The sequence below is a fragment of the Salvelinus sp. IW2-2015 genome, linkage group LG17 (genome assembly GCF_002910315.2).
Source record: "Salvelinus sp. IW2-2015 linkage group LG17, ASM291031v2, whole genome shotgun sequence".
In the NCBI taxonomy this organism is placed as follows: domain Eukaryota; kingdom Metazoa; phylum Chordata; class Actinopteri; order Salmoniformes; family Salmonidae; genus Salvelinus; species Salvelinus sp. IW2-2015.
Window position 1 is genome coordinate 16,328,935 of NC_036857.1, and position 14,351 is coordinate 16,343,285.

The 14,351-nt window shown below is 42.5% G+C and overlaps 1 protein-coding gene across 1 annotated transcript; it reads left to right on the top strand.

Moving 5' to 3' along the window:
• The first annotated feature begins 3,753 nt into the window (after nt 1-3,753).
• LOC111976800 (von Willebrand factor A domain-containing protein 1) lies at nt 3,754-12,036 on the top strand. Its single transcript, XM_024005930.2, has 6 exons — nt 3,754-4,238; nt 6,672-7,229; nt 8,146-8,478; nt 10,549-10,833; nt 11,011-11,292; nt 11,752-12,036. The coding sequence occupies exons 1-6, from the start codon at nt 4,154-4,156 to the stop codon at nt 11,778-11,780; spliced, it is 1,572 nt and encodes a 523-aa protein (XP_023861698.1). The 5' UTR covers nt 3,754-4,153; the 3' UTR covers nt 11,781-12,036.
• The last annotated feature ends 2,315 nt before the right edge of the window (nt 12,037-14,351 follow it).

Sequence of the window (14,351 nt, forward strand, 5' to 3'; positions counted from 1 at the left end):
ACTCTAATGACAGTCCACCATTCCCTGTCACAATAAGGCTATTTTCAGACCAGTCCTCTGGAGAAGCCAGCACAACTTTAGAGAGAACTTCCATTAGTCGATCTTGGCAATATGGGAAACTGTAATATTTCACTATGGAAACTTTAAATGTTACACAGAGGGTGTTGGCCCCTAGAATTTGGGAAAGACTCAGTGCAGAAAATAGCAAAAAAGATGTGTATCCTTGCTAGTTGAATCTTGTAGTTGAATCATTAATTCACATGAAGACAGTGCACAGATGAGTGTAGTATGTTTTCCTCCCTAAGTTCAACATACATGATGTTTAACATATCCATGATCTAAGTCAAAAGTACCATGCAATGTACAGTATGTTGTGTTTAATGTAACTTGTCATATTTGTTTAGGAGGTCTTATGATGAATCATTTCCTTTTGAGCTCGATGCAGTTTGGCTGTCTGGCTCTCAAAGCATGGTAGAATATCCTGCACTTGGTCAGCCATTTTGTCCTGAGGGGCTTATTTTGAAGCCCCCATAAAACAGTCATCTATGTGGTAACAAAGTTCGCATGATGAGCAATGGGCAGGATGCACACCCCATGAAGAGCAGGAAGTTCCAGTGACGCAGGAAAGTAAGGATCACAGCGTGTCAGGAAGACGCTGGACATTTGGTCAATTAAGTTCAACACATCCCATTGATGGGAAACCCCTCTGACTTCCCCCTCCTAACTTATTTTTACTTTTATTTATGTCTGGTGTCCAAATCAAAAATAGTACATGAGCTTACACATGAGTGTCCTAGGCCTGGCATGCATGGGCTGTGAGTGTGAATGCTTTGGGCTTGCTTCTGACATCAAGCAGATTGGGGGATTAATAATTGGTCTATTTTGTTGCCTATCAGATTGCCCTGTTCTTCGTTCTCATATTTTATCTCCCTTTGACCCACTTTCCCTCTTACTTCTCCTGATCAGATAGGTGCTCAATCTCTCCTCTCATTCATCGCCTTTCTCCTATCTTTGCGCTGCCGTTTGTTTCACCTAGAAAGGTCTGGAGAAAGTCAACACTCCACCTCTTAATTCTCACAACTCTACAAAACATGGCACGCTCATAAACCTAAAATTCCTCAACCTCGCGAAGGAAGGTGCAAAAACTGGCAAGGAGTGATGTGGAGAATTGTCTTTACTACTGAAATTCTGTTTCCATTGTGATGTGATGCCAGAAGCACTGGAGCCAAAGTTTTAATGGTAAATAACAGCAGGAGCGCTGACAAAGTGTTAAGAGATTGTATAAACCCCAATTACAAATGGTGCGTAGTTGTGTAAACTTAAAGTGTTCAGAATCTAACAAAATAGGTCCCTCCACTCACGAAATGCTGTGTGTCTGTGTTTCCATGTTGTCACACTGTGAGGGTTGGGCGATGGAGGTGTCATACAGTATTAGACTTGTCATCCATTTGTCCGTCTCCGTCTCCACCTCCTTTACTCTTTCACCTCCCTTCCTCCCTTATTCCTATTGCCTTGTCCACTGCCAAAAAATGCTCAACTAACCTCTTTTTGCAGCTTTGCCCAATCGCTTTCAATGACACTGTTCCAGAAAGACATGTGAATCTCAGAGGAGCATAACTACTCTTCCACAGAGATTGCTAGGGTATGTGCAAATAAGTGAAAACAGATAGCCAGTTTGGTTGCATAACATATGCTTACTGAGAGAAGATAGAAATGTGTCAACATGAACTGGTGTGGGGTTGATATGATTTCCCTTACTCTGGTCCCCCTGTAACAACATGTGATGTGAATTGCATACAGCACAGACACTCACCTGATCCATTAGTCAAAACCTGCATGCCATAGATACACACATGCACATATGCGCACACACACACGCACATATACACACATACAGTACACACATACCAATACAAGGTTATTCCAGGTGGGTAATTCTAACTGATTTACTGCTTACTGGACAGTGCAAAGAGCAGGACTCCGATCTGCTGAGATAAACAGTGTACTATACAGTGGACCAGACTGGGGGGGTTAGGGTTAGGGTTAAGTTTAGGAGTTAGTTTAGTTTGGTTTGGCTAACGTTAGCTAAGCTAGGGGTTAGGGGTTAGGGTTAAGGTTAGGGTAAAGGTCAGCTAAAAGGGTTAGGGTTAAGGGGAAGGGTTAGCTAAGTAGTTCAAAAGTAGTTCAAAAGTAGTAAGTAGTTAAAGTTGCTAATTAGCTAAAATACTGAAGTTGTCCATGATGAGATTCGAATTCGCAACCTTTGGGTTTCTAGACTTTCGCGTTCTATGCCCATCCATCCACCCCCATTTGTTTTTTTGCATTAAGTAACCATCTGTCTTCTGTAACCATACCAAAGTAACATTTCATACTAATTTGAGTGTCCCAGATTTACGTTTACTATGTTACGTCTAGTCTATAAGACCAGGCTGGTCAAACAAAACAGTATTATTTTTGGAAATGTATTTTACCTTTATTTAACTAGGCAAGTCAGTTAAGAACAAATTCTTATTTTCAATGACGGCCTAGGAACAGTGGGTTAACTGCCATTGTTAGAGGGCAGAACGACAGATTTGTACCTTGTCGGCTCGGGGATTCGATCTTGCAACCTACTAGTCCAACGCTCTAACCACTAGGCTACGCTGCAGCCGCGAAAAAGGGTAAAGGGTAAACTCCTTATCTTTCATAGAGCAGCCCCTATCTTTTACTGTTTTGTACAGACTCAGTGTTTAGTTACTAGGTGTGTGGTGGAGTGTTCTGTTACAATGGAACAATCAAAATAAGCTTGGGTAATGTGGTGTCACCGAGGTCTCTAGACATCAGACCTTTCCCACTGGGCACAGAAGTCATTTCAACCTCTAGTTTGATTTCAGTTGACACCTGGTTGAGTTGTCAACTGATGTGATTCAATGTGAAATCAACAAAACATTTCATCATGTCACTGGATTAAGGTAAAAATGTGTTAAAAAAATACAAAATTCCCTTACGTTGACAACTTTTAGCAAATCCAAACAGTTTTTCACGTTGATTCAACTTCTTCACATTAAGTTATTTTGTTGAAATGACCTCTCTCTCTCCTCTCTCTCTCCCCCCCCCCACCCACAAAAGCTGCCTGCTTTTCACTCTCATATAGACCCCATCCAATATCACATTCTCCAAGTCTCCCCTGAGGCACTATAGGCTGATGCAATTCAATTAAAAATAATATTTAATGGTTTATTTTGATGACTTGAGCAAGGGTTGATGCTGAAGTCCAAGAGCTTGACCCCATTATTTGTGTCCACCAGTCAGTGAACAGTTTGTCAGCATACTGTAATTCTATATTTAGAAAATATTTTACATGATCTTATAGTATCATATTTAACTAAGCATGCACATACACATTAAATAGAATATAGCCTACATGTAGGCCTGTCATCTTGAGGAGGCACTCTCAATAAAATGATTTTGGTGCTGAAAGTCAGTGGCCCACTGGTAATAAAAGTATCCATAATTACAACGGCTCATAACCAAAATTCGTAGTTATAATAGGATAGTGTACAGAACCCGGATAATTATGCATCTCCGTTGGTTAATTTTTTAAGTTACAATTCTTCTTTATGTTGTTTTACATTTTCAAGACACTTCACTTTTTGCATGATTGACTACTCGCCATAAAATGTAAAGATAACCTTTATGAGAAAATGGGCACCTTTCCAGAGCAATGACGTTTGGCGAGAGGACTCTTGAGCTTCTTGCTATTCGAAGTCTCTTGAAAGACTGAAAAGAAAGACGATTAAACACTGGAAGGGGAGGACCTGGACACGGGACTAGAGTCAGGGCGAAGAACCGACTTGAACACTCACGCCCTAGTTCGCTCAAGGCGCCTTTTACCTCACAAACTCACCGAGGATACCCGAGCAACCAATTTTCTGGGGAAAATATTACGAGAATAAAATGTTCCAGAAAAACAGAAACAAAACTGGAAAAGTCTGAGTGAAAGTGAGGATTTGTGAAGTTCCAATCTTTTTATAGCCTATTAGTAGCTCGAATGTAAGGCTGATTACCATTTCACTTGGAGCGACGGTCCAGGCAATGGACACTTTTTTGGAGGAAGCCCTTTCGATATCGTCATAATTCTTTATACTGGAATTGATCACAATTAACCCTTGCAATGAAGGGTCGGATTTTATTTACTTGCATGCTGGTTTGCGTGTTCCTGTGGTCGTCCAGTGGTCAGAACTCCGCACCAGAAGCAGGTGAGCTTTGCAGGTGATGGTCGGTGGTCTGGTGGTGGGTGGATGTTATAGCCTAGTTCTACATGACTGACAGACTAGGGAGGAGAGGTCAGAGTATCTCCAAATGGTGTTATTAGATTGGCACAATCATTTTATCATAGACTACTGGTCATGGGTTACTGTCAAAATTGTAGAAATGCTATGTTGATACCTGTTCCTGGCTTTTAATGAGAAGTTTAACGCTAAGTTAAATGTATTTATGCATATGATTTATTGTGATGTAAATTAAAACATCTAATTGATTATAACACCATAATAATTATTGAATGCTTGTTACAACCATGCATGTGTTAGCTAGAGCTCATAACCGTAGTGGTGAAAAGTAAACTTGGTGGTGAGTCAATTCAATCTGTCAGTGGTCTGTTTTTATGACTCAGTGTAAGGATACAATGTACAGAACATTACACTTCTCACACCCTCTTCCATTTATAGACAAGACATGCTTTGACTAAGATAGCCTAATTACTTTCTATGCATCGCACTCAAACATAGAAATGCTTTTAATACTAAGGACTGGCTGAGAAGCACAGTTTATTCAGGTTTAATCTCCTGTGATGATGTATTTTGATCCTACATACTGATGTTTTTTCATTTTTATTTATTTAACCTTTATTTAACTAGACAAGTCAGTTAAGAACAAATTCTTATTTACAATGACAGCCTACCCTGGCCAAACCCTAACCCGGATAACGCTGGGCCAATTGTGCGCCGCCCTATGGGACTCCCAATCACGGCCGGCTGTGATACAGCCTGGTGATATAACCACATCATGTTTTAGAATCAAGAAGAGCTGCGGATGAGGCCTTTTCTATCACATCTGGGCTGTCAATCTGAAGTACACACCTGTGTGTGTGTGTGTGAGCTTCCATGCATGTGTGAAACAGGTCTAAAGCGTTATAGTCAGTTACTCCCATGCTCATCAAGGTTATGGGGTTTCATAATTTACATTCAGTGTGTAACCATTAATATATTAGTCAAACTTGTTCATGGTGTACTGTAAATCTAATACTGCGATAAAGCTAATACTGTACAAAGCAAATATTTGTTTTACAATAAATAGGCATGACCAGAGAGACACATACATAAGTACAGTTTACAGGCGCTTTAACCTGGAGGCGACTAAGGCAGCTGGAGGAGTACAAAGTCCAAACAAGAAGACAGATGTAGTGAATTTTTTAGGAAGCAAGAGAGTGAAAGAGAGAAAGGCAGAGTGTTTTCACACTCACTGCAATTCGTCCTTCAACACTACACTCTTGTCAGTACAACCACCACAGATCGAGCGTCAAATTAAAGCCTGAAGAAATTCACTTTTAAGGGCCCAAAGAAAATAGTGCATTTCAAAAGTACTCATAGCTGGACAATGAACTTAGCATGTCTCTCTCTTTCTCTCTTTCTCTCTCCCTCACTCTTTCTGCTCTGAGCACATATGCTACTACTGCACATTCTTCCTCTTCTCTCAAATGGAACTGCAAAAACACACCTCCCCCTTACCCTCTCTCTTCTCTCTCTCTCTTCTTTCTCTCTCTCTTCTTTCTCTGTCTCTCTCTCTATCCCCACCTCCAACCTAACCCCTCCTTATACCACCAATACCCAGTAGCTCCTACTGTTCTCCCCCCTCTCCCCTCTCTCCCCCTAACCCCCTCTCCCTTAAATGAGAAGCCATGCTTCGTGCTACTGTTACGAAATATGGAAATTTGGCAAAATCTGGAATATTTTGCCTAGTCTTCCTAAATGTTGTGACAGCATCTTTCATCCGTCCTTCATCCGCCCATCCCTACTCTAATCTATCTCACTTCATACCTATTTTTGTTGTGTTTTGATCTTGTCTAATTTCTGTAATTACTTGTTTCTCACTCCTCCACTCATTTCTGTGTGTGTGCGCGTGCGTGCACTGAACAGGGAGGGGACCACTGGAAAAAGTTAAGGGAGGGAGAAGGAATCAGAGGGAGAGAGAGAAAGTTGGAAGTGGTAGTGGGTTTTTCTACAGATGCCACACCGTCTCAGTTTGCTCTAGGATTGTACTGTACATATCCCCGTAAATGTGTGTGGCTATGAGTTTGCCACTTCTCTATGGGAAGTTTGTAGGTTAACTAACTATACCACTATGTTTCCCTGTTTCCCACATACACTAATTGTTGTGCATCTCACACACTTATTATAAGCACTATGCTTAAAGAAATTCACCCACCATGGAGTGAGGGGAAGAGACAGACTGAGAAGGTGTAAATATTGCTGCATTTAAACTCTGGGAGCATATAATTCTCATTCATTTTCACATATTATTAGCATGATAATCTGTAGCCATAGCCTATACATATGTATCTATATTCTCCTATAGCTGTAAAAATCTACTGAATGTGTGTCCACCACCTGTAACCTCTCCTCTCCTCTCAGTGTTGAACTGCTGTGAAGGTGACGTCCTCTTCCTATTGGACTCCTCGGGCAGCGTCTCATCATATGACTACTCCCGCATGCTGGGCTTTCTGTCCGAGCTCCTCCTTCCCTTCTCATTGGGTGAGGACCAGGTGAGGGTGAGCCTTCTGCAGGTGGGCACCCAACCCCGCCTTGAGTTTGGTTTTGACAGCCACAATAGCCAAACTGGCCTACAGGGGGCACTGGGGAACACCAAGCCTCTGAGGGGCGACACCAACACAGAGGAGGCCCTCAGGATAGCCAAGGACTGGGTGCTGAAGCCCGGTGGTGGTGCGGGGGCCAGGGAAGAACTCCCCAGAGTTCTAGTGTGGCTGACGGATGGGGTGAAGCCGGGTGATGTGATTGGACCAATGGAGAAGCTGAGAGAGGAGGGCGTGGCTGTTCTGGTGATCTCCACGGGCCACGGGAACTACCAGGTGCTGCGGCAGGTGGTCACCCCTCCTGTGGAGTCACACTTGTACTTTGTGGACATTGACGATATGAGTATCATCACTGAGGACCTGAGGGATGCCATTATTGGTGAGTGCGTGTGGGGTTCTGTGTGTGTCCAATTTGATTCCACAATTGACTGCAACTAACATGGACCTGACACCTTCTTTTGAGCTCTACTATAAACTGCGCTGCTGTACAAATCCATGTCTCTGTGCTACTCCTTTATCACATACCCACTCCTAGAGACAGTGGGACATAGAGGGAAGGAGAGACAGTGTGTTTTAGACTGGAATGAGAGAGGGGGGACTATTAATAAAGACATTATTCAACCCAGCCCCCTCTACCGTGCCCCCCTACGGTGCCAGACAGATATATATAGACAAGACGGTATTTTTCTGTTCAGATAGGGTAACAGTCATATCGACACACAGGCATTTCCAGTAAACATATGTAGCTCTAAGACATGATGCATAGTGATGGGCGGACGCAGAGTGTAAATACAGTTTGTTTACGACATAGAAGGAGAATCCAGGGTCCCTTTAGCGAGTGCCTGAGGTTCCTATCCGCTGATACTGAAACCTGAATACTGGTTTGCTATTTGTTACAATGGTATCCTCCAGAACTGGTTTGTCTATTTCGAGGGTTTTTATGGCACGAGTTGTGAATGCATTGGAGAACCCACAGTTTGTCTGTCTGTCTGTCTGAGCTAGGAGCTCTCTTACTGGTGTGTCCTCCACTCCTCATCCCTTTCCTCCCTCTCTTTTTTGCCATCTTGTTCTGGTTATCCAAGTATGAATGTTTACCAGTGAGAGAAAGGAATCTGCACACTGTGATAATATGGTATGGTACCGCCATCGTTCCAATATAAATTTCCATTCATTCCATTCCAGCCATTACAATGAGCACGTCCTCCGATTTATTAAAGTGAAACGAGTCTCCACTGGAGGTGTATATTGCACCAGTGGTTCAGTCCTTCGGTCTCAGTCTGTCTCTTCTCTAACAGAGATCCTCCGGGCTGAACGGCTCCAGGTGCGAGACGTGTCCACAGACAGCGCCATGCTGCAGTGGCGACCGGTTCTGGCCGGTTTGACCGGTTACTATGAGATCCGGTTTGGACCGGCTCCCAGTCTAGGAGTGAGCGAAAGAGAAGCAGGGGGGGCTGGTACCAGCCCCAGTACCAGTGGTAGTCAGTACCAGCGACTGACCCGTCCAGGGGACTCCAGCACCGCCAGGCTGATGGGCCTGAAACCAGACACCACATACATGGCCACACTGACTCCCAAGTCCAACCTACAGGTGCTCAACCCCCTCTCTGTCACCTTCACCACTAAGCCAGGTAAGAGGAGGTGGCACATTTGCATTGGACATTTACAACATTTACATTGTTACAATTAACAATGTTGACTTGGAGTGTGGTGTCTTTAGGGTTGTGTCCAGCATGGGCCTCTATATTGAACATTCTTGAAGATGGAATCCGCAGTAGGGGAAACAGCACCACTGTCCAACGCACTGCCGTTGTTATTGTTTTTGTTTTGTTGACAAAGTAGAGCTGGGGAAGCTTGTGCCTCGTTGTAAAATTAGTACATGTGCTGCTGTTCTATCGCACTTGCAATGATGTCAGACGGGAAAAAAACTGTTCGTTGTTTGTATTATCTTCTTTGTTGTTGTAATATCAGAAACGGATGTGGCAGTTCCACCATTAAGGATTCCAGCTTTCACTTCCACTTTAGAATAAAATCACCTGGTAAATCACCATATTATATATATTTTAATATTATATTATTACATACAGTTGATGTCGGAGGTTTACATACACTTAGGTTGGAGTCATTAAAACTCGGTTTTCAACCACTCCACAAATTTCTTGTCAACAAACTATAGTTTTCTCCAGTCGGTTGGGACATCTACTTTGTGCATTACACAAGTAATTTTTTCAACAATTCTTTACAAACAGATTATTTAACTTATAATTCACTGTATCACAATTCCAGTGGGTCAGAAGTTTACATACACTAAGTTGACTGTGCCTTTAAACAGCTTGGAAAATTCCAGAAAATGATGTCATGGCTTTAGAAGCTTCTGATAGGCTAATTGACATCATTTGAGTCAATTGGAGGTGTACCTGTGGATGTATTTCAAGGTCTACCTTCAAACTCAGTGCCTATTTGCTTGACATCATGAGAAAATCTGAAAAATAATTGTAGACCTCCACAAGTCTGGTTCATCCTTGGGAGCAATTTCCAAACGCCTGAAGGTACCACGTTCATCTGTACAAACAATAGTACGCTAGTATAAACACTATGGGACCATGTAGCCGTCATACCGCTCAGGAAGCAGATGCGTTCTGTCTCCTGGAGATGAACGTACTTTGGTGCGAAAAGTGCAAATCAATCCCAGAACAACAGCAAATAACCTTGTGAAGATGCTGGAGGAAACAGGTACAAAAGTATCTATATCCACAGTAAACCGAGTCCTATATCGACATAACCTGAAAGGCTGCTCAGCACGGAAGAAGCCACTGCTCCAAAGCCGCCATAAAAAAGCCAGACTACGGTTTGCAACTGCACATGGGGACAAAGATCGTACTTTTTGGAGAAATGTCCTCTGGTCTGATGAAACAAAAATAGAACTGTTTGGCCATAATGACTGTCGTTATGTTTGGAGGAAAAAGGGGGGGGGCTTGCAAGCCAAAGAACACCATCCCAATCGTGAAGCACGGGGGTGGCAGCATCATGTTGTAGGGGTGCTTTGCTGCAGGAGGGACTGGTGCACCTCACAAAATAGATGGAGTCAGAGGAAGCAAAATTATGTGGATATATTGAAGCAACATCTCAAGACATCAGTCAGGAAGTTAAAGCTTGGTCACAAATGGGTCTTCCAAATGGACAATGCACACTTCAAGCACACTTCCAAAGTTGTGGCAAAATGGCTTAAGGACAACAAAGTCAAGGTATTGGAGTGGCCATCACAAAGCCCTGACCTCAATCCCATAGAAAATGTATGGGCAGAACTGAAAAAGCATGTGTGAGCAAGGAGGCCTACAAACCTGACTCAGTTACACCAGCTCTGTCAGGAGGAATGGGCCAAAATTCACCCAACTTATTGTGGGAAGCTTGTGGAAGGCTACCCAAAACGTTTGACGGAAGTTAAACAATTTTAAAGGGAATGCTACCAAATCTAATTGAGTGTATGTAAACTTCTGACCCACTGGGAATGTGATGAAATAAAAGCTGAAATAAATCAGTCTCTCTACTATTATTCTGACATTTCACATTCTTAAAATAAAGTGGTGATCCTAAGACAGGGAATCTTTACCAGGATTAAATGTCAGGAATTGAGAAAAAATGAGTTTAAATGTATTTGGCTAAGGTGTATGTAAACTTCCGACTTCAACTGTATCACTTAGTCTCCTCAGAGGTGTTGAGCCCGGCTGTGGTGACGGTGTCTGACTCAGGGGCCAACAGTGTGAGGGTGAGCTGGGGTCCTCTGCAGCCGGAGTCTGTCCAGAGTTTCCAGGTGGAGTACATGGCCCTGTCGGGGGGGAAGCTCCACATGACTACTGTGGGCCAAGGGCAGAACTCCACCGTGCTGACCAACCTCCAGCCAGACACCCAGTACCTGGTCACCGTGAGCGCGCGGCACTCCTCCGGCCGGGAGAGGGCCATGTCTGTCAAAGTGTGCACTGAGGAGGGTAAGGAGCATTGAGGATATATTCTTAGGCACAGATGTAGAATGGTATTAGCCTCAAAGCTTAAACTGAAGTATTAAAAGGGGGAAGTGCAAAATTGACTATTATGCTTCACATAGAACTGTATAAATGCAGCACATAGGCCTTATTCTCTCCCTCCCTCCCTCCATCCCTTCTCAGTGAGGCCGGCTCTAGCAGACCTGCAGCTGACCACGGTGGGCAGTGACTCTGTGCAGGTGGACTGGAAAGCCAGCGTGGACGGCCTCAGAGGCTACTGGCTCACCTGGGAGGGACAGGGCATCCACGGCTCTACCGCTGCCCCGCGCTCCTCCCTCTACTTGCCTTCCAACTCACTGTCCACGCGCCTCACACACCTGCCCCCCGCCACCCGAGTGTGTGTGTCGCCCGTCTACCGGACGGCACGCGGGGAGGGCCTCTGCTGCATGGCCCAGTTTCATTCAGGTGAGAGGACAGGAGGCTGCCATTTTGAATAAGGAAGTGAACCCTTTCAGCACTGCTGGTTGGGTCAGTTAATTTCAGTTGTGTTGAGTTGGTCAATTGGAGCGGGCATGGAATTTTTTAGGGCATTTCTAATTGGATCCTAGAATTGGCACTTTTGAATGCACCCAAGCCATCTCTCTGTTTGGATAAGGATGAGTTTTGAATAGCATTTTGAATCTGAAGAGGAGCAGTAGCCTATTTTTTGCCTACATTGCAACAATGATCCACTTATAGTATGTCACCAAAACTTCTGATAATTTTTGGGAAACAACTGTCTGACCCCAAAGTAACCACACCAAAATGTGTGGTTGTGGTTGTGCCAACTGGGGTTTCCATAACAACTAGCTAACACTCTTGGCTTGCTACTGGGAAGGTCTGGTATGAGATTTTTATGTGTGTCTGTTTCCTTCTGCCTTTCAGATGCATCGGTTTGGGGCCACAGATCATAACATTGCTGAGCAGGCACTATGCCAAGGATGGAGGGATGAAGGAGAAGAAGAGATAGAAGAACAATGCATCTGAACCTGCATCCCTCCTTCAGTTCATTCTTTCCTTTCTGGACAAGACACAAGGCCTTTGGCTTACAAAGCACTGTCTAATAGATACTGATACGCTAGATAGATAGATAGATAGATAGATAGATAGATAGATAGATAGATAGATAGATAGATAGATAGATAGATAGATAGATAGATAGATAGATAGATAGATTAGATAGTATAGATTAGATAGATAGATAGATAGATAGATAGATAGATAGATAGATAGATAGATAGATAGATAGATAGATAGATAGATAGATAGATAGATAGATAGATAGGCTTGCTGTACTATAAAGATCTTGCTCTATTAGTAAGCACCCTAACTGAGTTGTGTTGCTATCTCCAGCGATATAGACATCTTGATTTTCACATTTACTTTGCATTGCCTAAAACCTGTAATCACACTGTAAACATGTTTGTTTTAGATATAAGATGTAGAGAGTGGCCAAGCATTTCAGTCTAGATCAAGGTCATTCTGCTTGACGGTATTTTGCATAATGTCGTTTTAATCAACAAGACCCACTGGGCACAGACGTGTTGATTTACATTTGGTGATTTACTAACTTGAATTCAACAGAAAATGTCACCATGTCATTGGATTTATGTTAAAAGTTGGGTGAAAAAAACATGAAATTCCCTTACGTTGATGACTTTTTGCAAATCCAATCAGTTTTCCACATTGATTCAACATCGTCTCATACATTTTTGATGTTGTTGAAATGACGTGGAAACAACGTTGATTCAACCAGCTTTTGCCCAGTGGGGAGGAATGTATTTTAACACATTTTTCTAGCTTCTACAATACACAAGGAGCAACCATGTTTGCAAAATAATCTGAATATTTCCCAAAGCACCCACTCGTAATATTTTAGTAACACTTAATACATGTGTGCCAACTCAATGTAGACTTTAATTGAAGGGCAAATGGACACAGAATCCTTAATAACAGAGAGGAACCCCTCTAAACCAATGAAAAATCTGATTCTCTACATTGCTGCACTGATAAAACACAGACAAGATGTTCTACCAGTGAGATGTTGCAGATGTTTTTTCGATAAAGGATCAATCTGATATTTTCCAGGATTGTTTTGACCCATTACTACCAAGATTTATACATGGAGGACTTACATTGGATGATATTGTATATTCAGTGATACAGGTTGGCCATTTCACAACGGTGCATAGATCTGCAGAGGAAATAGAAGAATTCTTCTACCAAATTCCTTGGACCGTATTCATACTGTAGGTGTAATGTTTCTACATCATTTCAACAACAAAAAATCTAAGCGATGTCGTTTAATCAACGTGGAAAACTGATTGGATTTGCAAAAAGTCATCAACGTATGGAAATTCCGTCTCTTTTTCACCCAACTTGTAACTTAAATCCAATGACATGGTGACATGTTATGTTGATTTCACATTGACTTCATGTTAGTTGACAACTCAACCAAATGTAAATCAAAAATAGACGTTGAACTGACGTCTGTGCCGTGTGGTGGCTCTGTTATCAGCTGGTTTCTGCTGCCTCCCTGTGGAAGTTGTACTGATGCGTTTTAGATCATTTTTAGATGGTTTCAATGTTGGTTTGTTCATATTCAATACATTGAGAGTTGTTCATCACTATATTAAATGAACTAGTTTTACAACATAGCGGATTTTCTTTGAGAATGATCATGCATATCCAAAGTGATTACAGGTCTAATACAATGTATTTGTTTGGTTATTTTCACTCCTAACTAACTGCATCACATTTTTTTTTTGCATTAACATTAACTGCATTAACTTCCAGAACTGTCTCTTAGTGCCTAGTATTGATGGATGGTGTTGGGTTGTTGCAGTTACCTCTCACAGTGGTACATCAGTTAAAGCACAGGGACTGAATGACTGACTATTTATTGAGGATCGGGATGCTAATTAGAGGAATTAATTGAGGAAGGGTTGATTTCTAAAGGGATTGTAGAAATGATGATGAATATGAAACAGATGGATGCCCTGCCTTTGCTGATTTGCAAGGAAAAGCTGGAAATAGAGGTTGTCAAAGGGTGAGTCTTATTTCATGGTCTTCATAAGCTGCCACAGAAAGCCACTCTTTTTTTGGGAGGGGTGGTCCCCTGTAAGACATTCTATGCATCTCTAACTCCCGTTCTAATTTTCTCATCTCCTCCCTCTTCTTTGCCATTTTTACCTCATGCTCTTTGCCAATTGTCGCCTCCTCATTTTCTCCTCTGCCTTCTCATCCTCGTTGTTCAATCGTTTTTCTCTCCTCCTCGGCTCTCTTTTTTGCCTCCTGCTCGTCTCTTTTTCTCCCTCTTTCTTCTCTTGCTCTTGTCCCCTTCTCTCTTTCTTCTCCTGCTTATTTTTCCTTTTCCCCTCTGTCCTTTCATTCTCTTCCATTTTCAAAAACTCTCTTTATCCTTCATTCTCTGTAGCTCCCAACACTTTTTCTCCTCCTTTTCCATTATCTCCAGTTCTTTATTT

Excerpts from the sequence above, each read along its gene's own strand:
- LOC111976800 (XM_024005930.2), top strand. The coding sequence starts at position 4,154 with ATGAAGGGTCGGATTTTATTTACTTGCATGCTGGTTTGCGTGTTCCTG. Across the intron at positions 8,479-10,548 it reads CACCTTCACCACTAAGCCAG|TCTCCTCAGAGGTGTTGAGC; the intron begins GTAAGAGGAGGT and ends TGTATCACTTAG. Across the intron at positions 11,293-11,751 it reads CATGGCCCAGTTTCATTCAG|ATGCATCGGTTTGGGGCCAC; the intron begins GTGAGAGGACAG and ends TCTGCCTTTCAG.